The following is a 24,896-nucleotide window of genomic DNA, read 5'->3' as shown; positions in this document are numbered from 1 at the left end:
ACATAGTGCCATGAAAAGGGCATATTTGAGGGATTAATACAGGCAGTGAGAAGGCTTCTCTGAGGAAGTGACAATTGAGGCAAGATCTGAAAGATGAGTAGAAGTTATCTGTTATATAGAGTGGGATGTTATATGAAATGGTAAAGCTTCTGGGAGAGAAAACAGCATGTGCCAAGAGCCTGGGGCCGAAGGACCTAAAAGAAGGCCAGGAGAGTCAGAGTGCAGAGAGCACAGGTGTGTGACTGTGACTCCAAGTCAGACTGTGAAGGACCCAGTTAGCCATTCTTTTAAGCAGGGAAAGTGATAATTCATATTTTTGGAAAGACCGCTTTGAGGAGAATGGATTGAAAGGGAGCAGCCCCTGTGTCCTCATCACCACCATCACCAATGTCATTATCATTATAGCAGCAGACATGGGCTTACCATATTGCAGATACCTGGGCTTTATGGCCTTTGGTTTTCACAGCAATGCCATAAAGGAGGTGTCCTTGTTCCCCTCATTTGCCAGGAAGGAATTTACCCGGTTAAATGACTTAATGTAACCTATCCGATAAAGAGCAGAGCTGATGTTAGATAAAGTAATGTTTCAAAGCACAGTACCTGGCACATAACAAGCACTCAACTGATGTTTGGTTATAATTATACTGTACTTTCCCCTCAATTCATTTTTTTAAAAAAGATGCTTTAAAAATAAAGTTTAAAAAGGTATACAGATAAAGCCTCTGTCTCACTCTTGACCCCCATACACCCATCCTTGAGACTGTATGCAACTGCCAAAGGCCCTACTGCGTTATTGCTGACTGTGTAGTGGTGGTAGTGTTGCCCACCAGATGGTGTGGGCCTGAGACTCCACAGCTCTAGCTGCAGCCATACCCTTGCAACAGAACAGAGAACTTCTTTCTATTCATGAAGCAAATCACCATTTTCGCTTTACTTTTGCATCTATAGTAACTGTATTTTTCAGGGTGTTAGGGGACACAGTGATAGAAATGTCAGTTGTCAATCACCTTGGCGCTCTTGACAGTAGGAATTTTCCCCTTTGTTTCACTGGCCAGGAGGTCATGTGGCATATTGCATCATTATAAGAAAGGGCAGATATCTTATAAATCAAGTCTTTTTCAGGAAATTAACATGACTTCTACTAGGTGGTTTTTAACCCTGTGTTCCCTGCTGTCTGCATCTGAGCTTTGCTCACAGCACGGCAACTGGTGGATTTAATACTGATCTGATATTGTTACAGACATTAGGTGGTGTTCAGTATACTGCTTTTAAGTAGGCCAGAAATACTGGTAATAAAGTTTTAATACTCAACAACTTAGAAAATGGTACTCTATACGCAACTAATGAATCATCGAGCCTTACATTGGAAACCGGGGATGTACTGTATGGTGACTAACATAATATAATAAAAAATCATTAAAAAAAAAAAAAAGAAAATGGTACTCTAGAATACTACAACAGTCTGTGAGGTATCCAGTTAGATGATACTTGCCTGGATTAGGAAATGAGAATAACAGCTGGATTCCCCAGTAGGAATTCAAAAGAGAAAATACTGAATATGTTAAATCTGTGATTCAGGAAAAATGATATAAAAAAAGACGTGTTGGTTTACTCACCTATATTGTAACTTTTCTCTTTAAAATCCTTTGGCACGTTGGTATATGGGCTCTCTGCCAACTAACAGCATGAGTCAGCAAGGAATTGCAGCATCTTCACAAAGTGGCTTCTGTTCCGCAGGGTCATTGAACAGCTTGGTGGGAAGCAGCTGGTCATGAACCACATGCACCATGAGGACCAGCAGGTTCGCTACAATGCTCTTCTGGCTGTGCAGAAACTCATGGTGCATAACTGGTATGTGCTGACTTTTTCTTTCCTCTCCCACACTGATCTGCAAGCTCTCACTTGCCCCTTCCAAAAGTTCTCTGATAAATGCACTGATGAATGATAGCTTTTTAAATCAGCAATTTTGTTGAAATATCTAGAAATATATTTTAATAATCGAGAGCAATGATATCATTTTGGAAAGACCAACTGCCCTGATGTTCTCAAAAAGTGTGTATTCAGAGTACTGATATCAAAAACAATTCCGGAAGTAACTACAAGGACATTTGTGGCTTAAGGGAATCCATCTTTTTTGGAGTTGAATGGAGTCCAGTTGGATTACTGATCAGAGGCTTTACAATTTTGCATGGTCTAACTATTTAGCATATGGTTAACCTGAACAGTTTTTACTGTTTCATGTGAAAACACTTTTAAAAGCTGATTGATCAACTAAGATTCAGCTCTCACATTTCCTTCATTATAGCCTTTTGCTTTTGAAGTAGTGAAAGTCCTGTTTTTCTCTCATTTGTTTTTATTTTTTGAATAAAAATTATTGACCTTTTTGTACCCACTTAAAACAAGATAAATCGAAGAGTGACTATTTAGATATAATGGTCAGCCTTTTGTGTCCGTGATGGAACAAACCAGAATTCCCTTTGCTATGGCTGTTTTTCACTGTGGGTTGGGTGTTGAGTGCCTCCAGTAGCTCTACTGAACAGTTCATGTACCTCTCTGTTCTTTACCATTTGGAAGGATGCTTTGGGGTTGGGCTGTTTTGTTAAAGCACAGCAAACAAATACACATTCCTAGTAACTGACAATACCAGTACCAGTACTTTCAAAGGAAAGAATTAATGGTGCCTTGGAAGGAGTGCATTTGAAAGATGCAGGCAGTACAGTATAGGGGACTATCCAGGAGCACTGCTGTGGCATCATATATGAAATATTATGATGTTGCCATTTAAGCACTTTTTTTCCATAAACACTGACATTTATGCACTATTTCTGTAACCACCTTTTGAGCACTTTGTACCCTGTGTGAAATGCTGGGCTAGAGACATGATGGAAGTAGGTGCAGCTTTACATAGGATGAGTAGAGAAGGCCTCTCTGAGTAGGGCAAAATAGCTAAGCTGACACTGTAATGGTAAGGAACCAGCCATACAACCCAGGTGCTAGGGGTAAGCATTTCAGGTAAAGGGGATGAGAGGGAAAGGGCTAGAAGCTTGGCTTCTTTAAAAGCAATGTCTGGGGATACTTGGTTGTCCAGAGACAATGAGGGGTGCTGGTGCTACTGGTACAAGTAGGTAGAGGCCAGGGGTGCTGCTAGACATCCTACAATGCATGGACAGCCCCCCACCACAAAGAAGTGTCCTACCCAGTATGTCAATAGTGCCAGGCTTGAGAGACTCTAATTTGAGGGTGGTATGAGGGCCAGCATGGAACAAGATCGGAAAGGAGAGGTTGTCAGGGAGCCGATCATGTAGGGTCTTGTGGGCTACCATTTGACTCTTCCTTTTACAAGATGAGTTGAAAGCCATTGAAAGATTTTAAAATGGGAGAATGAGACGATTTGATATATCTTTTAAAAAGATCTCTGAGGCTACTCTCTGGTGAATGGATTGTACACAGGTAAGTGTGAAAGCAAAGGACCATTTTAGTAGGTTCTCATTGTGATTGAGAGTAGAGATGGCTAGTGACTTGGATTAGAACACTGAAAGTTGAGGTAACAAATAGTAGATGTGAACTTGGATAGATTTCAGAGCTAGTGCTAGCCTCGCTTGATGGACTGAAAGTGTTTTTACTTGCTTTCATATACTCAGTGCAAGAAGAAAGGGATCAAGGCGGAGGGCACTCAAATGTCTTTTATATCTTTAGCAGGAGGAAAAAACTTTTTAAGGGTGTCATTGAAAACAGAATACTTGACTGGATTTCTCTCCTGGTTTTACTTTACCACGGGCCACATTTTCAACACGAATTATTTAATAATTTCATATCTCTTGGTTTGTTTATGCCTCTTTCTTGAAATTAGTTTAAAGAATGTTGGCATTTAGTAGAGTTTGAGGCTGCTGCTGCAACCAGCAAACTTATATTTGCCTTCTGTGAAGCACAATTTTACTTTCCCTTTTTGTTGAAATTAAAGTTGCTGAAGTGTAAGTCCTATTTTTTTAATAAGAAAAATTTATTTTAATAGTTCTTTCTCATGAAGGATTTATTCTTGGGTTTAGGTTTTGTTTTTTTTTTTTAATGTATATTCCTGATGTAGAAGAAAAGGTGGGTATGAGATAAGATGTTAACCTTTTTTGTTTGCTAGTGGAGACAATTTTTTGGTTGAGAATTTTTGTTGTTTAAATGATCATGTATTGAAGATGACACATTTGCAATTGGAATATTTTCCTTGAATTTAGGAACTTGATTTAGTTTCTCAGTACATTTTTCAATGTATGATTACGAAAGAAAAAGTAAATGTCTTTGTAGCCAGAAACTGGTTTCTTTGCTCTCTGTCACTGACTAGCTGAGGAGAGAATATCCATTTTCCTCCACTCTAATTATGTGCTAAGCTCTTTTAACTTTGTTGGAATTATGATAAATCTCCTTTGATGGAGAAGCTTAATGTCAGTATTTTCCTACACTTTCTTTTTAAAAAAATTTTCATCTGAAGAAAAATTTCGTTGTGACATATACATTTCCATGTCTCTTTGTGCCAGAGAATGAAAATTGCCCAAGTTAATAGCAATTTATTTGCATGTCAGATTAACATGAGATCGAATAGAATGCAATTTGGAAAGTAAATCTTCTGCAAAGTATATCCCCAAATGTAAAAGGGATTTTGAATCTATGTCTTTATGCAGGTATCTAATTTGCCTTCATTAAATCATGCTGGTGGACACTTCCTTTCTACTTGCCTAAAGCAGACTCTCTCCCCCCACCCCCGAAAATATGGCACTGGTGTCCTGAAGATGTTTATTGATTGAATCTTACAAAATTCTCTTGGAATTGTTTATTTTCACACCAAATACATGAAAACAAGAAAACAGTTGATTTTGTTTCCTTTTAGCATTTTGTTTTAATTAAAATGAGTTTCTATAAATGATTTATGTTAGTACCATATAGTGAAATAAATTAGTTGAACATAATTAAAATATAATAAAAGTAGAATGAAAGTCTGCCTGAATGGCAATAGCAGCTTTTCATGACATTTTTGCATGTTTATCTGTACTCATTGTTTTTGCTCCTAGGCCACACTTTCAGATTTCCCACACACTCAGGATTTTCTTTCACTTTTCTACCCTACATGATTTTTAGATTTTTTTTTGATGTTGCATTCCTCCTAAAGCTTCTGTATATAAGACTAAATCATAATTTTGGATATGGTAAAGTAATATTTATGTTTTACAGCAAGGAATTTTTTTGTTTTAAATATAAGTTTAAAATTACATTTTAAGTATAAATTGGATACTTATAAAATCATAGAACTGAGCTGTCTATAGATTTTGATTTTGATTCTTATTTTAAGGAGTTAAATATTAAGCTTTTGGTAATGTAGAGATGGATTTGAGTTTATGTAACAGGGAGTACAGAGTTGTGTATCATGTGAAAATACTTAATTTTCACGATTTTATGGTTGATTTCAAAATTATCATGAATTGCAGGTCTTAGCATAGCTAGTGTTTCTCCCCTTTTCCTGTGTTTACATGGAATGATGGGAATACAAAAACCCTCATTGATGTGGGTGGGGAGTGGATGGGGGCTGGAATCGAGTTGCCGGGGATGGAGAGGACGGTCGGCACACACCCATGTCTCCTCGGTTCGGGAGGTCTTGAGCACATCAGTCCTGCTTACAGCCCTCCTTCTAAATGCTCTTCCCTTATTGGCTGTGCATTCGTGCTGTGCCCCTTGTTCTTTGATGAGCGCTGGATTTTTATATTAATAAATTTGCCAAAATATATAAACAGTGACAATGTACTCTAGAGAACTTTTATATATACCCTCAGTTTATACTTTATAATTCAACATCATAAAATGTCATCATTTTTCTCCTACAGAATGATTTTAAATGTAATCAGCCTCTAATTCAGAAGCAACAGTATGTGCATATGGACAGCTCAGGACTTCAGGAAAGAAACACTGAATTTTGTAGGTAGAGGATCTCATGTAGAATTTTCTATTTGTTTCTAGATTATTTTTCAGTCTTTTTTAAAAGCAGAATAATAAGTTGTAAGAGTGTTGTTCTCTCCAGTTATTTTATGTGTAGGTAAATAATAGAGAACTCACCAAGCCAAGTGTATGAGTGATACTACTTTGTTCTCTGATGTTTATGTCTGCTTAGAATATTAGTTATTCTGTAGGTACATAGCCATAAATACAGTGATTAAAGTAGTTACTTTTGAACTGTACTGAAGGAAATAAAAACTTATGTGCATTAGTCTTTTAGCATTAATAATCATGTTACTAAAATATTCCATGTGATTTTTAATAAGCATATAACATTTCCAGATTTAACATTTTCCAGGATTAATTTAGAAAATTGTGGCCACCCTTTGGGTGCTTGGAATTTTCCACATTATTCATACAGCATTTTTAGTGGAAGAATCTTTGAAAATGTCTTTAGTATCATGTTCGTGTATTTTTCAAAAACAAATATAACTCGATTAAAAAATATATCAAAACCAGTTCCAAGTAAAGAAGAATTCTTTATAGCCCATTGTCTCACCATCAAGTTGGTGGCTAAAGTTGCTTCTACTTTGCTAGTTAGAGATGTTTGAGACTGTACTAAATTGTCTGGACACTACGTACCACTTAATTACAATTGATTTGGAGATGCCAGCATAACATAAATCTTAAATTGTTGCAAAGTACCAGCCTAGATAAATGTTTGGAAGAGGTAGATAACATTTGGACAGTAAAGAATATAAAACCAATGATGGATAATGGAGTCTCTGTACTTTATAATTAAGTATAAAATCAAATGCAGATTTCACGCATAAGTGCATGTGACTAGTGTATTTGTGGATCAAATTCATGTTTTGGTTTTGTTTGATTAGGGTTGGCTTTTTATTTTTTTATTTTTTTAAAGATTTTATTTATTTATTTGACAGAGATAGAGACAGCCAGCGAGAGAGGGAACACAAGCAGGGGGAGTGGGAGAGGAAGAAGCAGGCTCATAGCTGAGGAGCCTAATGCGGGGCTCGATCCCATAACGCCGGGATCACGCCCTGAGCCGAAGGCAGATGCTTAACCGCTGTGCCACCCAGGCGCCCCTAGGGTTGGCTTTTTAGACAGACAGACACCTGATTGGCGTTTTGAAGGATCAGTTAAGCATGGACAAAAGAAAAGCCTTGTCTAATAAGGGGAGGCAGAGAAAAATGAACTAACTTGCTTTGCTTTTAAATGCTTTTTCTCCTTTCTCTTTCAGGGGGTGGGACAGTTACATTCATGGTTATATATATATATATATATATATTTCATTTCATGGGCTTTGTGTGTTTGTGTGTGTGTTAAGTAATAGAATAAACAAATAAATAAATAAATAAAGCTCAATAGAATAGAGTATCCCAAAAATTCATCTGAGAGATTTAATTAAATTTTTGAATTATTTTCTTTTAAGTATGTTTCCATTTAAGTATGTCATCCAGACATTGCCTCTTGATGGGGAAAAAAAACTCACGGGTAACAAATGAATCGATAGGTTTTCATCACCACTGAAATTTTGAGGTATAGATTAAAAAAATGGTGATAAGCCTGTCATCTTAACAAAGAGAGCTTTTAATGTAAATATCCTTTAATTGCATTTTTATAAAATTTCCTTTTTAAAAGAATTATACAGGCATGCATTAGGTACCTACTATGTATCTAACCCTCACCATGAATTAAATAGTGTTCACCACCAGTCCTCACTTGTTATTTTTAAAAATGAATTCAGTCAAAAGCTACCAAAGAGTTAATATAGGGGCCAGCGATGTTCCTAAAAGATCAGGTTTCTTGGACAAACACAGTGTCCAAGTTCTAGAACATTTCCCTTTAATTCTCTGTACCTCCAGAAGCTTCTTGCCCCACTTTCCTTAAGGGCAGGTATTTGCAGATGCCTGAACAAAAATAGTGTCTTGGATGACAGTTTCCCCTGCCTTGCTAAACAGCCCAGAAATATCTTATGAGAAAACATTTTAGCATTTGTTTAAACACTGTGCTGTTCTATTTGTATCCAGTTACTTTCCCAATTGAGGGAGTGTTTACTGTTATCTCTGTAATTATTACTCTTGTCTGTGGTTTAGGCATGGACAGGAATACTTATTAGATGATTGGTATGTGCTAAAATAGGTAGGAAGTAGAAAATAAGGGCATAACACACAGGTTCAGTGCAGTGTCATGAGGGCTGTGACAGAAGTATGAGTAGGTGTCACTGGAGCTTGGGAACTGTGCCTCATCTTTCCTGGGTCTTCAAAAGGGAAGTTTTCCTGAGGAGTCGATGCCTGTGCTAAGTCTTAAGGATCAAGAAGGAGTTAGTTGGTGAAGATGAGGCTAGAGTAGAGGGAGGACTTCTAGGCAGAGGCATTCTGTCAGCATGCTGTATGTGGGAAGCCCCAGGGGTGTCACTAGAACAGAAATTGGGAGCCTGGGAGTGGCTGAACTATTGCTAAAAGGTCACCTTTGAGGTCACGTGCTGCGTCCAGTATTTCAGGAAGATTTAACACAACCACAGTAATCTGAATACCAATTTTATTTCTTCTAGGATTTTTTTTTTATTATGTCAGGGATTTCTTTTTCTCATGTAATGTGAACTGACCTTGTTGGCAAGTCCAGAGCTGGTATAGCCAGCCGCTCAGTGAGCAAGTGAGGTTATAAAAGAACCAGGATTGTTCAGCTTCCTGCTCCCCTATCCCTAGGATGTAGTTTTCACCTTCCTGGTTGCAAAGGAGAAGGGAAATATGAAAAGAAAAAAGTTTTATTTTTTTTAAACGTTTTAATTGGAAAGAACTTAAGCTACTGAAAAGTTGCAGGAACAGTACAATGAACTGGTGCTTTTTTCCTCTAGATTCGCCACTTGTTGACATTTTGCTGCATTTGTATGTTTTCTTTCTTTCTCTGTCTCTGTCTTCCTGTCTGTCTCTCTGAAGTATTTTGAGACTAAGTGGCAGCCATTATGACCCTTTAGCCCTAAATGCTTCTACACGTAACTCCTAGGACCTGGGTTTCTTACATCACCATAGCACAATGATGTGCTCCTGTAATCTGTAGCTCATATTCACATTTCCTTGTCTATTGTTTGTACTGTTGTCTGTAGCAAATATGTTTTGTCCAGTCCAGGATCACACACTGCATTTAGTTATCCTGTTTCTTTAGTCTTATTGAAATAGAACAGTTGTTTGGTGTTTCTTTGTTTTTTTTAGCATGGATATTTTTTGTAGAATGTCCCTCAATGTCCCTGATGTTTCTTCCTGACTAGCTTTAGGGTATGCATTTTTGGCCGGAACACCACAGAGGTTGATGTCATGTTCTTCTTAGTGTTTTTATCAGGAAAGCTCTTGAGTCAGTTTACCCTATTATTGGTAGTGTTAACGTCCATCTGCTTAAAGTGGTGTAAGGTTTCTCTACTGTAATGAGCTTCTTTCCCCTTTGTAATTAGTAAGTAATATTTGGGGAAGTACTTGGGGACTGTAGATACTGGTTGTGTTTCCCAACAAACTTGCACTCATTTTTTAACATCCAGTGGTACTTCTTGCAAGAGTCAATTATTACTGTCACGATTGCAAAATACCTTTTGGGATTTTATTTTTTATAGGTGTAATGTAATGCCTTTGAAGTCAGCAGTCTGTACTCATCAGTGTGTAGGACACTGAATCTGGAGAAGAGATAATATAACAATCAGTGAAGGATCTTGTGTGGGTTGTGCTGGGACACTGGAGAAGCAGGAGAGAATGGCTAGGCACTTGACATTCCAGAACTTAGCACTCCTGAGTCAGGAAGAATTTTGTCTTATATCTAGTGCTTTTTTCCTTCTAGCACCTAAATACTATTTGATAAGTTTCCCTTCAGGTAGTGATCTTGAGAGAAATGTGACTCGATCTCAGCTTCCTATCATAGTTATTGTTTTTGGAAAATGACATTATACCTTTGATCTTTTCAGGAGTGTTTTTATGATAGACTTTGTAAAGCTATTAGAAAAACATTTCTTAACTGTGCCTTTCATCAGACGATAGTAATAGAGGTTTTTTTTGGCACACCAAGAGTGTTGTGTTTTTTTTAATGTATTAAAACATTAACACGGTTTTAAGAAAGTTTAATCATCAGGTATTTAGATGACAGCAGACATCTGTTTTCTTCAGACATATTAGACATATAAATCAATGAGGTGTCTTATTTGGTAAGGTGGTTATACGTTGATGGTTAATGTGTTAGTAATGTTATTAGTAAAGCATAATTTTGAGACTACTTTTTCATTTGCCTAATTTTGTTTTGCCTACATAAGAGAATTGTGTGTATATGTATGTGTGTACAGATGCATTACATATACCTATTTTTTGTATATCCTGCATGTCAGAATCAAATATATCCAGTTTATTATGTTTTGACAGCCTACAGCAGTTTTGCTATTAAGTAAGAATATGTGTTCTAATTTGTTAACTTATGTTTCTGATAAAATTGAAGGGTGGTAAAAATTTATTCTTAGATGACAGTAAAAAATCTTTGCAGTGTTTTTTGTAGATTGCCAATAGAAGCCACTTGTTTAAATAAAGTGCAGAAGCTGCACAAGAAATAATGTAAGTGATAAAATTATAGAAACAAATTAGCCACTGGAAGGTTCTGTGAGAGTGAAACAGGAATGTGATTGGTTCTAGTATACTAGTGAAAGAGTACCTTTGTAAACTCCAATCTGAACCTCTGTGTATATGTGCTTTACTTCACCAGGAATGGCTTATTTGCAAGAAACAAAAAACCTACTTAAGTTAGCTTAAATATAAGAAACTCTATTATAAAAGGATGTCAGAGTAGCTCACGGAATCCAACAATAGGTGAAGTCACACAGTTTCACTGAAACTGGGAGCCAGAAAGCTGGCGGGAAGCAAGGCACCAACTTTTCCCACCTCCCTTTCCTTCTGGCCACATGGGTTCTCACATCTGTAGCCCATCTGCTTAGTTATTTTCTGTAGGTTGGCTTTTCTGCCCAAGGTTGCTCCATGGTTTCAGGCTAACCCTCAGTGTCTTTGTGATTGTCTACTTGAGCTTTCTACAGTGAGCTGCCTCAGTTTGGGTAGCCTTCCAACTTCCCTGCTTCCTGCTGGGCCTGCTCCTTGGTCACTTGTCTCTTCTGTACCTGATGAAGGAGGAACAGGATTCGAATGGCAGTGAGGAGTTGATTTTTTTGGATCTATGAATTTGATATCCTTGTATTATATCCAAAGAGAAATCCAAAAGATAGAAATAGAGGTTTGGAGTTCCAGAGCAAGATGTGAGCTAGAGTTTATAGAGCTAAAGCAGTCATTAGAGGATTGAAGTCATGGCAGTAGATAAGATTACCCGAAAACATGTGTAGAGCGGGCTTTTTCCTCCAGGAGGTTTGGATTAACTCCCTGAAATTGTTTGCAAAAGCCTGTGTATAAATATTTTCTGTGGGCAGGGTCCACGCTTTTCCTCAAATTTGCAAAGGGGTCTGGGATCAAAAGGAGGGTAAGAACCACTGTTAGAGACTGGGACAAAAGTAATAAGGTGTTGACGGAAGAGGAGTAGATTTTACACAAGGAGGGTGGGGGTGGGTGAATGACTGACTGATTGTAACAAGAAATGGCTACAAAATTGGGAGAAAACTGGGAACATGTGCTGTTAGGGAAGCAAAAGAAAGAGAGTATATTTCAAGCAGGATTGAGTCAGTGGTGGGCAGTGTAAAATACTGCCAAGGGGACCAGGAAGGGGAGAAATGAACATGCACCTTGGATGTGACAGCAAGAAAACCATTGGTGCCCTGGGCCAGGGCGTTTGGTGACCGTGAGCAGGCAGATTGCCTCAGGGATGGTGACGAAGTACAGCAAGTCATTGTGGTCATTCCTTCTAGAAGCTTCCTTAGGAGATGGAGGAGGAAGGATGGTGCTGGGGCGGGGAGCTGAGGTAGACAATGGATGTTTGCTGTCATCACTTGTTTGTTTTAGTATAAGAAAAGTTTAAATGCAATCAGAGGGAGTTAGAGTGGAAGAAACTGATGAAGGGAAGGCCCTGAAAAGGCAGGATGGGGTTGTTACTTGGAAAGGTGATTTGGTGGGGATTGTCTACTATTAACTGTGTAGACAAACCTCTCTGCCAGTACTTCTTCTCTTGGTGAGATTAAAACTCTTGTCTGAACCAATTTAGCAAATAAATATTTATTGAAATGAATTGGTAAATTGGGGAGGGTAGGTGTCCAATTGTGCCAACTCTGCCTGACTCCTAAAGCCTAAGTCAAGCATCTTCCCAAATCTTTGTAGAAGTAGACCAATTATGGGTTATAAATATTTTAATAAAGTAAATACAGCTCTCATCACAGCTTTCAAATTTTACAGTTTAAATTAATACTGTTTGTTTCTTTTTTGGGTATCTTGGCTTTTTAAGTCATGTGGGTTTTCTCTTTTGGTTAATCATTTTTCTTATCATGCCCATTTAATGGTAAAGTCAAGAAAATGACTTGTATAACTTAAATAGATTAGTTTAAAAACCTATATGAAACCTATATTAAATATCCATTAAAAGTTTTTCTACAAGTAGTTATTTTTAACCTGGCCATTTCAAGACCTGTTTTTTCTTCCCCTAAGTAACTGTATGTGTTTTATTATTTATCAACTTTCTTTCTTTCTTTCTTTCTTTCTTTCTTTCTTTCTTTCTTTCTTTCTTTCTTTCTTTCTTTCTTTCTTTCTTTCAGAATGCATACACAAGCAGGGGGAGAGGAGCAGGGGGAGAGTGAGAGAATCCCAAGGAAGCTTCATGCCTAGCACGGAGCCTGACATGGGGCTTGATCTCATGACCCTGAGATCATGACCTGAGCCAAAGTTAAGAGTCAGATGCCCAACCAACTGAACTATCCAGTTCAGGTGCCTCTATTAGCATATATTTTTGAAACACCTTTTTATCATTTATAGTCTCTTTGAAGTAATTTTTCTCACACTTCTCATTATTTTTTTTAATGCCTGAGGATTTCAAGTATACAGAAATTATTTGTTGGGTGATAGCAGAACATGTTAGTTGTTTGGGCTTTTGTTCCCTAAATAATATTCTGAAGTTCCTCCAGGTATCATGGTAGAATAGTATCTATTTACTGTTTGGTAGCCATGATTTACTTTAACCTTGTTGATTTGTTATCTTTGTAGAAATAAAAAAAAAATTAAGTATCTTGGATTTAAAATATTAAATATAGTAAATATATACTTAAAAAAATTGGGACTGTAAGAATAGACATTTTATATTGTGACAAGTAGAGACCAATTAGTTTCCTGAAATAAATTTTTAAGTTGAAGTTTTTTGTTTTAGAACAAAAAAATGGAGCTCCCAATTTGGAGAAAATTGCTAGGAGAAATTATTGTACCTTAATATCATGCTAAATTAGGGTGAATATGATAAATTATAGGCATACAGGTACAGGTTGATTATTAAATATAAAAGCAAATATAGGGGTGCTTGGGTGGCTCAGTTAGTTAAGCTTCCGACTCTTGATTTCAGCTCAGGTCAAGATCTCAGGGTCATTAGATTGAGCCCTGAGTTAGGCTCTCCACTCAGCAGGGAGTCTGCCTGAGATTCTTTCTCTCCTTCTCCCTCTGCCCCTACCCCCTGCCCTCTCCCTCTCTCTCTCAAATAAATAAATATTTAAGTTCAACAAATAAAAGCAAATGTATAGGTTTGTCTGTAGAACAAAATATTTACTACCAAAAATATTCTCATTTGTAGCATAGCACTAGAAAATAGGTAGCTATTAGAGTAGCTGCTATTTTTTTTACTTGAATGGTTTTTGGCACAGTTTTGAATATAAATTGTGGTCTGAAATGTTTAAAACAAAGAATTTTGATTTCCTCTACATTTTGCTAATGAAAATTTAACTTTATGTTTTCTCCACTAAATGATTTATCAGTGATTAATGCTCTTCAGAGCAAGTTGCTCATAATACCGTGTTTTTAGAAACATCATTTTAATATTCAACTTGAAACCTAGAACTCTTCCCAAATGATAATATAAAAGCAAGTCGTCACATTCTGGCATTTTTTCCCCAGCTATTTTTGTTTGATTTCTGCTCTCCTGTCTCTTTGCTTAACTAGTCTTGAATAATGTACTAATTTCTCAGTTGGGATAAATGATAGTATTATATGATCATAACTTGCTGACTATTTTCTGTGGTGCTTAAGGTTTTCTATCTTGTTTGTTGTTAAACCTTATTTTGTTAGTTTTGGCTGGACATCTCAGTCAGCCTTTGTGCTCATCTCTGCATGGGTGAGAATTAGAATAGACAACACATAAATGATGAACTATCAGGTGGAAAAGGTGTCAAAGACTGCCACATATTGAAGCAGGACACTGAGGAAAATGTCAGAATTTCAGTATTTGGAAAAAATCTGAGTTCCTCCGTCTTCTGGATTTATTTAAGTTTGTAGATACACTGTTATCTTAGCATATTTTACATGCTAGGTTAATTGACCTAGTCACATACACTTGTGTTAAAGCCCGTTTGTATCTGGTATAGATACTCATATTTTTATTCAAGAGGAGAAATAATGGGAAGGGTAAGTTAATGATAAGCGAATGATATAACAGAGACCCAAAATAACAGTAGTTGAAACACGACAAATATTTGTTCTATAGTGTCTCTCATGAAGGGATGAGGCTAGGCAGTTCAGAGTTAGTACAGAGGGTTCTGGGCTTCTTCCAGCTCAGCATGCTGCCATTCCTAGGGTGTGGCCCTCATCTTCATGGCTGTGGGTGGTGGTGGATGGGCCAGGCAACTAGGAGCCTCCTAGAATTTGCCCCCCAACACTTCTTATACCCATTGGCCAGTACTCAGTCATGTGGCTACAAAGTAACTGGAAAATGAAGGCTTCACTAAAGTCCTGTGTCCTACTGAAGTTCATTGGTTCTATTTGTGAGGAAGAAGGAGAGGAAAAGGATACTGGAGAATAAGAAGTTTAACTCCCAGAACTTAAATCTGCTTATGTAATCTTAAGTATTAAAATGATAAATATGTGTTTTGATTTTGATTATTAGGTTTTGGGACCCATATGACCTACCTCCATTGTCACAGATAATTGAGGAAGCTGTGATTACGTTTGGGGGTTCATGTACTTTTAAAATCCCCTTTTCCTTTTAAGTGTTTTAGAAAAATTCTTTGTAATCCCTTGAAAGTTAATATTTGGTAATCCTTATGGAAATAGGCATTGCCAAAACTTATGATTTGATGTTTGAAATGTTTATGAAATTAAAACCACTGAAGTAGTTATACTACTGATTTATTAGCTGAAAGAACAGCTAGTTGTAGATTTTATTTAAATGAAATTCACTTTAATTTGAAAGCTAGTTTTTGACAGAGAAGGTCGATGATGATAATTGGTAGCTTCATTACTCTTATACTTAAAAAATTTATATTGGACTTCCGAATTTGAAGAAAGCTAACTTTCCTGGTTATTTTTCGGGAAAGTTAGACTGTTCATTGAACAGTAATATAATGCCACTGCTATGTAGAGTGTGACAAGCACATGTTTCATTGTAACACTGTGGGGAAAGGCTGTGTGGTCATGTGGAGAGTGGGCCTAATCTAGGCCTGGGAGGGTCCTGGCAGAAGGGATGTAGGACCTCTTGGTAGATTAGGAGGTGGTAGCTAGTGAACGGGGGGGGGGGGGGGGGAGTAGGGTGTGTGTGTGAGGATTCCAAGGAGAGAGTTACATATGCATATATATTGAGGTCAGAGAGATCCCGATCCATTTGGGGAATTTCTACTGGTTCTAGACACATGGAGTTTGGTTATGAAGCTGAAATTATAGTTGGAGATCTAGTAGTGGCCAGATCATGAAAAAACATCTTTGCTGTGCTAGGTTTGAACTCTTTTCTGAAGACTGCGGAAAACTACAAAGGTTAGTAAAAATAATCACAGCGTCATTTTAGAAAGACTGTTTTAGAGACAGTAGGGACTGGTGAAATTGGAGGGTTAGGCTGGAGGGAAAAATACCAGTAAGGAGACTACAGATTCAAGCCAGGTGGTGGATTATGAGGATGTCCATTTAGTGAGGCAAGGTCAGGGGTTGGAGAAAATAGACTCTATGAAACCTGGAGATAAGTTGGATATGGGGAAAAAGAGGGAGTTGACTAGTGACTCTCAAGGTTTATAGTTGATATTCTTAGTTATGAAATAGAATCAGACAAGCAAACCAAAAAACTCTTATCTCCTTGCATGTTCTATTCCAAATTTGCCTAATATACTTTATTCTCCAAATAGCTCAGAGATTCATTTCAGGTGATTATAAATTCATATTGGAGGAACAACTGGACCACATGTTTTGATTTATTTTAGTTTTTGCATATATTGTGGGGAAATGCTTCTCTAAAGAATAATTCTGTAGGCTTAGAGAACCTTTTAAGCTTAATTATAAAGCTAATTTAATACACTTTCCACTACATATCATTAAAATGTTGAACTTGTCTTCTAAAATATTGTGTTTTTTTTTATTGTGGATTTAGTTGAGTCTTCTTGTGTTATAAGCAGATTCTAATGTAAAATAATTTTAAATTCTGTTTGAGCATTCTGCTAGTAATGAACTGATTTAGTTTATGAAATATTTGGTAGGTTTAACTGCTGGCATCTTTGTCTCATCTGGTGTTTCAGAACATTTTCTTGTTAAGAGAAAAAAGCATTCTTTTTCAGGTTCTAACTTCCCTGTAGGATTCGTCAGCTATTTTCATTCAACAGTTATTGACCTCTTAGAGTATGCCAGGCACTAACCTAACACTCAAAGAAGATAAATTGACACTCTTTCTATTGTCATGTACTTAAAAGTCTTAACATTCTAAATATAATTCAAGAAAAAAGAGTCTGTAATAAGCCTTAAATATGGACTTTGCTTACTATTTTAGGAATAACTAATATAAAATAAACTTTCTTCTTAAAAATCCTTATAACAGCACAGACATTTTTGCCACATTGCATGGTGCATAACTAGATTTGTATGTAATAGAGTCATTTAGGGTGTATACTCTGCATTGCACAGATTATTTTTGGTTATAACCACATGCTGATTAGGAACCAGCGTTTAAAAAAGGAAAAGTGGGGACTTCTGGTTTCTGGTTCTGCATGTAGGGAGCTTGGAAGTTGCCACTCCATCCTAACAACAAGTAAAAACTGAACAGACTGGAAAATCAGCAACCCTTCTTGGATACATAAGAAAGGAGAAGACATAGGGCTAACAGCAGCTCTCAAGATTAGAGAGAAAGATAGGTAACCTTCAGAGAGTTTAGGCATACTGGAGCAGACCCATAAGCAGAAACCGGTGAGGGAACCAGTGCCTGGGTTGGAAAACCTGAACTGTGCTGAATTTCAGGATGCTCAGTGTGGGCAGGTCTGAAAGTTAAAAACTTCAGGGGGACCGAATCATAGTAGGTCCTTACCATACAGTGAGATTTATCTCTAGAAGTTAGACCAGGTTCCCACAGTAAATATCTGAGAAAAATCCCCTAAGGCTTCTGGCAGGAGCAGGGGAAAGGGAACCATCTTGAAATATGCCAGAGTACCCTGTTTTTAACAAAGCCTATCCTCAGGGGAAACTGGCTAACTAGAACTTGACCTGCTGGGATATTATCAGAGTCTGTCTGGCCTGGGGAAGGGAAATAACCAACTTTAGCTCACTCTAGCCATTCTGTCCCACCCAGGACGGGAGAAAAAACCCTGAGAAACACTTATGAAGTTTACAGTTCAGAGGCCATGGATCAGTAAAAGACTGAGACTTAATCACAGGACAATAGAATGCTTCCCCTCCCTCCATCTCACCACTACATTACTGAAGGTTTATTTATAGCATTTTTTTTTTACTTAGTACATCATGTTCAACTATCAAGAAAATATTAAAAGGCATACCAAAAGGCAAGCACAGTTTGGAGAGACAATAAGTATCAGAACCAGCCATGGTGGCGATGTTGGAATTATCAGACAGGCGATTTTAAACAACTATGATTACTATGCTAAGGACTCTAATGGTTAAAGTAAACAACATGCAAGAACAGGTGAACAATGTAAGCGGGGAGATAGAAGTCCTAAGAAAGAACCACAAAGAAATGCTGTAGTTAAAAAAACACTGTAATAGAAATGAAGAATGCCTTTGATGGGCTTATTAAGGTACCGGACATGGCTGAGGAGAGAGTCTCTGAGCTAGAAGAAATATCAATAGAAACCTCCAAAACCTAAAAGCAAAGAGAACAAAGACTGAAAGAACCAGAATAACCAAGGACTGTGGGACATCTACAAAAGGTATAGAATACATGTAATGGGAATGTCAGAAGGGGAAGAAAGAGAGAAAGGTACAGAAGAAATACTTGAAAAAGTAAAGACTGAGAAGTTCCCCCAGATTAATCACAGACACCAAACCATGGATCCAGGAAGCTCAAAGAACACTAGGCAGGAAAAATGCCAAAAACCTACACTGAGGCATATAATTTTCGAATTACAGAAAATCAAAGTCAAAGAAAAAAATGCCAAAAGAAGCCAGAGCAAAAAAAAACCCAAAACCAAACCAAACCCCCCCCAAAACCCCCAAAAACCAAACCCTAAAAAACCCTTTACCTATAGAAGTACAAAAGTAATCACATCTGACTTCTCAAAAACCATGCAAGCAATAAGAGAGTGGAGTGTAATATTTGAAGTGTTGAGAGAAAAATCCCCACCACCTTAGAATTCTGTATTCTGCAAAATTATCCTTCAGAAGTAAAGGAGAAATAAAAATTTTCTCAGACAGACAAAAATTGAGGGGTATTTGTTGCTAGCAGATCTTCCCTGCAAAGAATATGGAAAGAAGTTCTTTAGAGAGAAGGAAAATACTAGAGGTCAGAAATTCAGATCTACATAGAGAAAGGAAGAACATCAAAGAAGGAATAACTGAAGGTAAAATAAAAACTTTTCTTCTTCTTAATTAATGTAACGGCAGTTTGTTCACAATACTAATAGCAACACTATATTTGATTCTGTATGCTTGTGTGTGTATATATTTATGTACCCTTATACATAAGTGAAATTGATGACAGCAGTGTTCTCACATTACCCATGAGGTGGTATAGTTTTATTTAAAAGTGGATGTAGATTAATTGTAAATGTATATTGCAAACTCTACGATAGCCATTAAAAAAAGTAAAAAAAAATATAACTGATATGCTAAGAAAGGAAAGTGGAATCATACAAAATGCTCAGTTAAAACCACAAAAGGCAAAAAAAAAAAAAAAAAGAGTGGAAGACAAAACTAGGAGCAAAAAACCAAGAGCAACAAATAGAAAGCAGTAATAAATATGGTAGATATTAATCCAGCTATCTCAGTGGTCACTTTGAATGTCAATGGTCTAACTGTGCCAGTTGAAAGAGATTGTGAGTGGATTGTGAGTGGATTAAAAAATATGACCCAACTATATATTGTCTACAAGAAATCCACTTTAAATAGAAAGACAAATATAGATCAAAAGTAAATAGATGGAGTGCCACGCTAACAGTAATCAAAAGAAGGCAGAAGTAGGGGTATTTATTTCAGACAAAGCAGACTTCAAATTAAGGAAGATTTATCAGGGATACAGGAGGGCTTTACATAATATAAAGGAGTCAGTTCTCCAAGAAGATATTGTAATTGTTAACATGTATATACCGGGCAACAGCATCAAACTATGCGAGACAAAAAACTGATAGAGCTATAAGGAAAAATAGATGAATTTACATTTATAGTTGGAGACTTCAACATCCCTCTCTCAGAAATGGACAGATCCAGCAGGCGGAAAATCAGTAAGGTCATAGTTAAACTCAACAACACTGTCAGTCAACTGGATATAATGGATATCTATAAACTACTTCAACCACCAACAACAGAATATACATTTCTCAAACTCATGGAACATTCTGCAGGACCACATTCTGGGTTGTAAAACCCACCTCAACAAATTTAAAATCACTCAGTGTCTGTTTTCAGACTACAATGGAGTTAAACTAGAAATCAATAAAAGAAAGATAACTGGAAAATTCCCAGATATATGGCGATTAAACAATATACTTCTAAAGTAATGTATGGGTCAAAGAAGAAATCACAAGAGAAATTAAAAAATACTGTCAACTAAATGAAAATGAAACTATTACTGACCAAATTTGTGGGATATAGTGAAAGCAGTGCTTAGAAGGAAACTTATGGCATTGAATGCATATATTAGAAAAGAAGAAAACTCAATAATTTAAGTTTCCATCTTAGGAAATGAGAAAAAGAAAAGAAAATTAAATCCAGAATAAGTAGAAGAAAAGAAATTAGAATAAATCAAGGAAACTGAAAACAGAAAATAGAAAAAAACCAGTGAAACCAAAAGCTGGTTCTTTGAAAAAAATGCAATAATATTGATAAGCCTCCAGCCAGGCTATCTAAGGGGGGAAAAAAAGGCATAAATCAATATCAGAGACAAAAGAGGGGACATTACAACAGATCTTATGGAAATTAAAAGGATAATAAATGAATACTGTGAATAATCCTATGCACACAAATTTGATAACCTAGATGAAATTTCAAATTCTTTGAAAGACACAATCTGTCAAAACTCACAGAAGAAGAAACAGATGATCTGAATAGGCCTTTATTAAAGAAATTGAATCAACAACTAATAATCTTCCAAAACAAGAAAGCGCCAGGCCCAGATGGCTTTACTGTTGAATTCTACCAGACATTTAAGGAAGAAATTAGGCCAGTTCTCCAGTCTCTTTCAGAGGATAGAGTAGAGCAAATATTTCATAACTTATTCTGTGAGGCCAGCATTACCCATAATTACCAAAACCAAAAACAAAGACATTACATGAAAACTATAGACCAATATCTTTCTTGAAAATAGATGCAAAAAAATCCTCAACAAAAATTGAATCCAACAATTTGTGTAAAAAGAATTCTGTACCACAATGAGATTTATCCCAGATATGTAAGGTAGGTTCAGCATTCAAAAATCAATTAATGTAATCCATTACATCAACAAACTAAAAAAGAAAAATCACATAATCTTATCAATAGATGCAGAAAAAGCATTCACCAAAATCCACCACCCATTCATGATAAAAACTCTCAGTAGACTAGGAATAGAGATGAACTTTCTCAACTTACTAAGAATATCTACTAAAAAAAAAAACAAAAAAAAAAACAAAACCCTATAGGGACGCCTGGGTGGCTCAGATGGCTAAGCCTCCCCCTTTGGCTCAAGTCACGATCTCCAGGTTCTGGGATCGAGCCCCATGTGGGGCTCCCAGCTCAGCAGGGAGTCTGCTTCTGCCTCTCCCTCTGCCTCTCCACCTGCTTGTGCTCTTTCTCTCTCTCAAAGGAATAAATAAAATCTTAAAAAAAAAAAACCTATAGCTAACATCTTACTTAATATTGAGAAACTGGAAGCTTTCCCACTAAGATCATGAATAAAGAAGGATATCCCTCTCACATGTGACTCCTTTTTTGACATCAAACTTGAAGTTCTTGCTTAATGCAATAAACAAGAAAAGGAAATGAAAGGTATACAGATGGGAAGAGAGACATAAAACTATCTTTGTTTAAAGATGACGTGATTGTCTATGTAGGAAATCCTAAAGATTCGACATAAGAACTTTGCTGGAACTAATAAGTGATTACAACAAGATTGAAGGGTTCAAAGTTAATACACAGAAGTAAATCGCCTTCCTATATACAAGCAATGAAAAAGTGGAATTTGAATTTAAAAACAAAGCCATTTAGCCCCCAAAATGAAATGCTTAGGTACAAATCTAACAAAATATATATAAGATCTATATGAAACAAACTACTAAACTCTATGAATGAAATCAAAGAACTAAATAAATGGAGAGGGATCCCATGTTCATGAACAGGAAGATGCAGTGTTATGAAGATGTTAGTTCTTCTCAACTTGATCTATAGAGTCAATGCAATTCCCAATTAAAAACCCTAGCAAGTTATATATCAACAAACTGATACCAAAGTTAATATGCAGAGCAAAACACCCAAGTAGCCAACATAGTATTGAAGGAGAAGGACAAAGTTAAGAGGATTGACATTACTTGACTTAAAGACTTACTGTAAACCTATAGTACTTAAGACGGTGTGGTTTTGGTGAAAGAACAGGCAAGTATACTGTATGGTGACTAACATAACAACAACAACAACAAAAAAAGAACAGGCAAGTAGGGCAATGGAACAGAATAGAGAACCTAGAAATAGACCCCTACCAGTATAGTTAACTGATCTTTGACAAAGAAGCAAAGCAATACAGTAGAGCAAAGATAGTCTCTTAAACATATGGTACTGGAACAATTGGACGTCCACATATAAAAATAAATCTGCATAGACCTTACACCCTACACAAAAATTAACTGAAAAAGGATCATAGACCTAAATATAGAATGCAAAACTGTAAAAGTCCTTGAACATGATATGGAAGAAAGCCTAGATGACCTTGGGTATGGTGATACCTTTTTAGATACTAAAGGCATGCATGACCTGTGAAATAAATAATAAATAAATAAATAATTGAGAAGTTGGGCTTCATGAAAATTAAAAACTCCTGTGAAAAATAATGTCAAGAGAATTAGAAGACAAGCTACATATTGGGGGAAATATTTGCAAAAGACACATTTTATAAAGGACTGTTATCTGTAATATATAAAGAACTCTTAAAACTCAGCAATAAGAAAACAGCCTCAGTAAGAAATGAGCCAAAGACCTTACCAAACACCTCACCAAAGAAGATACACTGATGGTAAATAAATATATGAAAAGATGCTGCACGTCGTATGTCATCAGGGAAATGCAAACTAAAACAAAAATGAGATACCACTGCACACCTATTAGATTAGCCAAAATCTGGAACACTGACATCAAATCTTGGCCAGGGTGTGCAGTAACAGGAACTCTCATTTATTGCTGGTAGGAATGCAAAATTGTACAGCCACTTTGGAAGACTATTTGGTGTTTTTTTTAATCAAACTAAATACATCCTTATCATACGATCCAGCAGTTATGCATCTTGGTATTTACCCATAGGGGTTGAAAACTTAGATCCACACCAAAAACTGCACAGGGATGTTTATAGCAGCTATATTCATAATTGCCAAAATTTGGACGCTACCCAGCTGTCCTTCAGTAGGTGAGTGCATAAACAAGCTTTGGTACATCCAGACAATGGAATATTATTCAGCATGAAAAAGAAATGAACTATCAAGCCACGAAAAGGCATAAGGGAACCTGAACTGCATATTACTAAGTGGAAGAAGCCAATTTGAAAAGGCTACATGCTGTATAAATCAACCATATGACATCTAAAAAAGGCAAAGCTGTGGAGACTATAAAAAGATCAATTGTGTGGGGAAGGAGGAAGGGATGAATAGCTAGAGTACAGAGGGTTTTAAGGCAGTAAAGTACTGTTCGATATTATGATGATATATGTCATTACACATTCATCCAAGGGCATAAAATGGATAGCAGCAAGAATGGACCCTGTGGTAAACTGTGGACTTTGGATGATAATAATGTGTCAATGCAGGTTCATCCTTGGTTAAAAAAAAAAAAAAAGATGTGATGTGGGATGTTGATAGTGGGGGAGGCTGTGCATGAGTTAGGGGCTGGGTGTATATGGGAAATCTCTGTCCCTTCCTCTCAATTTTGTTGTGACCTAAAACTGCTCTATTAAAACAAGTCTTAAAAAAAAAAAGGATAAGGAAAAGGAGTGTCTGCTGCCAACTTTGATGCTTTGAGTGGCTCAGTGCATTGCATATCATGGCCGTAGGTTGGAAAAATGATAAAGTATGAAAGACAGTGCTGATCTAATGATAAAGCTGGTGGTAATAGGTAAAGAGGGACTATTCTTGAAAATAAGCTAGAGCTAAAGAAACTCTGGATATTTAGATTTTATAGCTAGTTTAAAATGATTTGATTGTTGGAATTCCTGTGTGAAAAATAATTTTGTGATTGCAAACTTTGCCTAAATTGCTTTTATAATAGACTCTAATGCAATTGATTTTTAAAATGTTCATGTTTGTTTCGTAGGGCCAGAATTCACATAAATAGATTCTACTTTTAGAATCACTGACCTCTTTAGAGATACTGCTAATCTATTAATCTTTGAATTTAGATGCTGTTAGGAAATGAAATAGCTGGTGGTTATGAAAATGTATTTGAGAAATAAATTGAGGACTCATGTTGTGATGTTCTTAAGCTCTTTACTCTCACATCTACACAATAATCTGTCCTCAGCCAGTGGGAGGTAGAATTGGAAGTATTATATAGTGATTAAGACTAAGTTTTATCAGACAGACTTGGGTACAAATACCCTCCTGCCACTAACTAGTTATTCTAACATTACAACATGTCATTTTCATTGCTAAACTCCAGTTCCTTATGTATAAAAACGGGGCTCATTTGTAGCTTTTATGAGTATGATGGTGGAGAGTAACGTACATCAAGCTGTTAGTGCAGTGCTAAGTAAATAGCAGGCCCTAGGAAATGGTACACCTCGTGGTGGTCACTATTCCTAGGTTGAGATTTTTAAAGTATTGTGGAAACAGTTTGACTCTATGTCCTTACATTTGGAATTTAACTATGTCTCTTAACTATGTAAATCAGATGCAGATGGGAGAGGGCCCTGTGATTTTTACATAGTTCGGTAGTTAGGTAGGAAAATCAGTTTGTAAAAACAAAATTTGCTTTGTGTATGGTACTGAAAATATGATAAAAGCTGGAGGAATAACCTAACTTATAACTATAGTGAACTAGCATTATAAAAACCAGGCCTGTACAAAATATCTAAATTTTATTTGCTTTTTACCTAATAGAAATCTGTGTTGTAAGCCAATATAAAGTTCATATTTTAAAAGAAATTGTTTTCATACATGCAGA

The 24,896-nt window shown here is 36.5% G+C and overlaps 1 protein-coding gene across 7 annotated transcripts in view; it reads left to right on the top strand.

The window, feature by feature from the left end:
• ATP6V1H (ATPase H+ transporting V1 subunit H) overlaps positions 1-24,896 on the top strand; it is a 120,885-nt gene that overhangs the window by 89,720 nt on the left and 6,269 nt on the right. For 4 of the 7 annotated variants that reach the window (XM_026516476.4, XM_044390386.3, XM_026516477.4 and 1 more), the window contains one exon: positions 1,738-1,851. The exons of 2 other annotated variants lie outside the window; for them this stretch is intronic. In XM_026516476.4, coding sequence (XP_026372261.2) covers positions 1,738-1,851 — 114 coding nt within the window. Of the gene's footprint in view, positions 1-1,737; positions 23,713-24,896 lie in introns of those variants that run through there. One more of the 7 variants, XM_057307766.1, reaches the window with a different exon arrangement.

This window comes from Ursus arctos, unplaced genomic scaffold (genome assembly GCF_023065955.2).
Source record: "Ursus arctos isolate Adak ecotype North America unplaced genomic scaffold, UrsArc2.0 scaffold_6, whole genome shotgun sequence".
NCBI classification, from domain to species: domain Eukaryota; kingdom Metazoa; phylum Chordata; class Mammalia; order Carnivora; family Ursidae; genus Ursus; species Ursus arctos.
The sequence above is the reverse complement of the archived record's forward strand: the minus strand, read 5'-3'. Positions and strand labels throughout refer to the sequence as shown.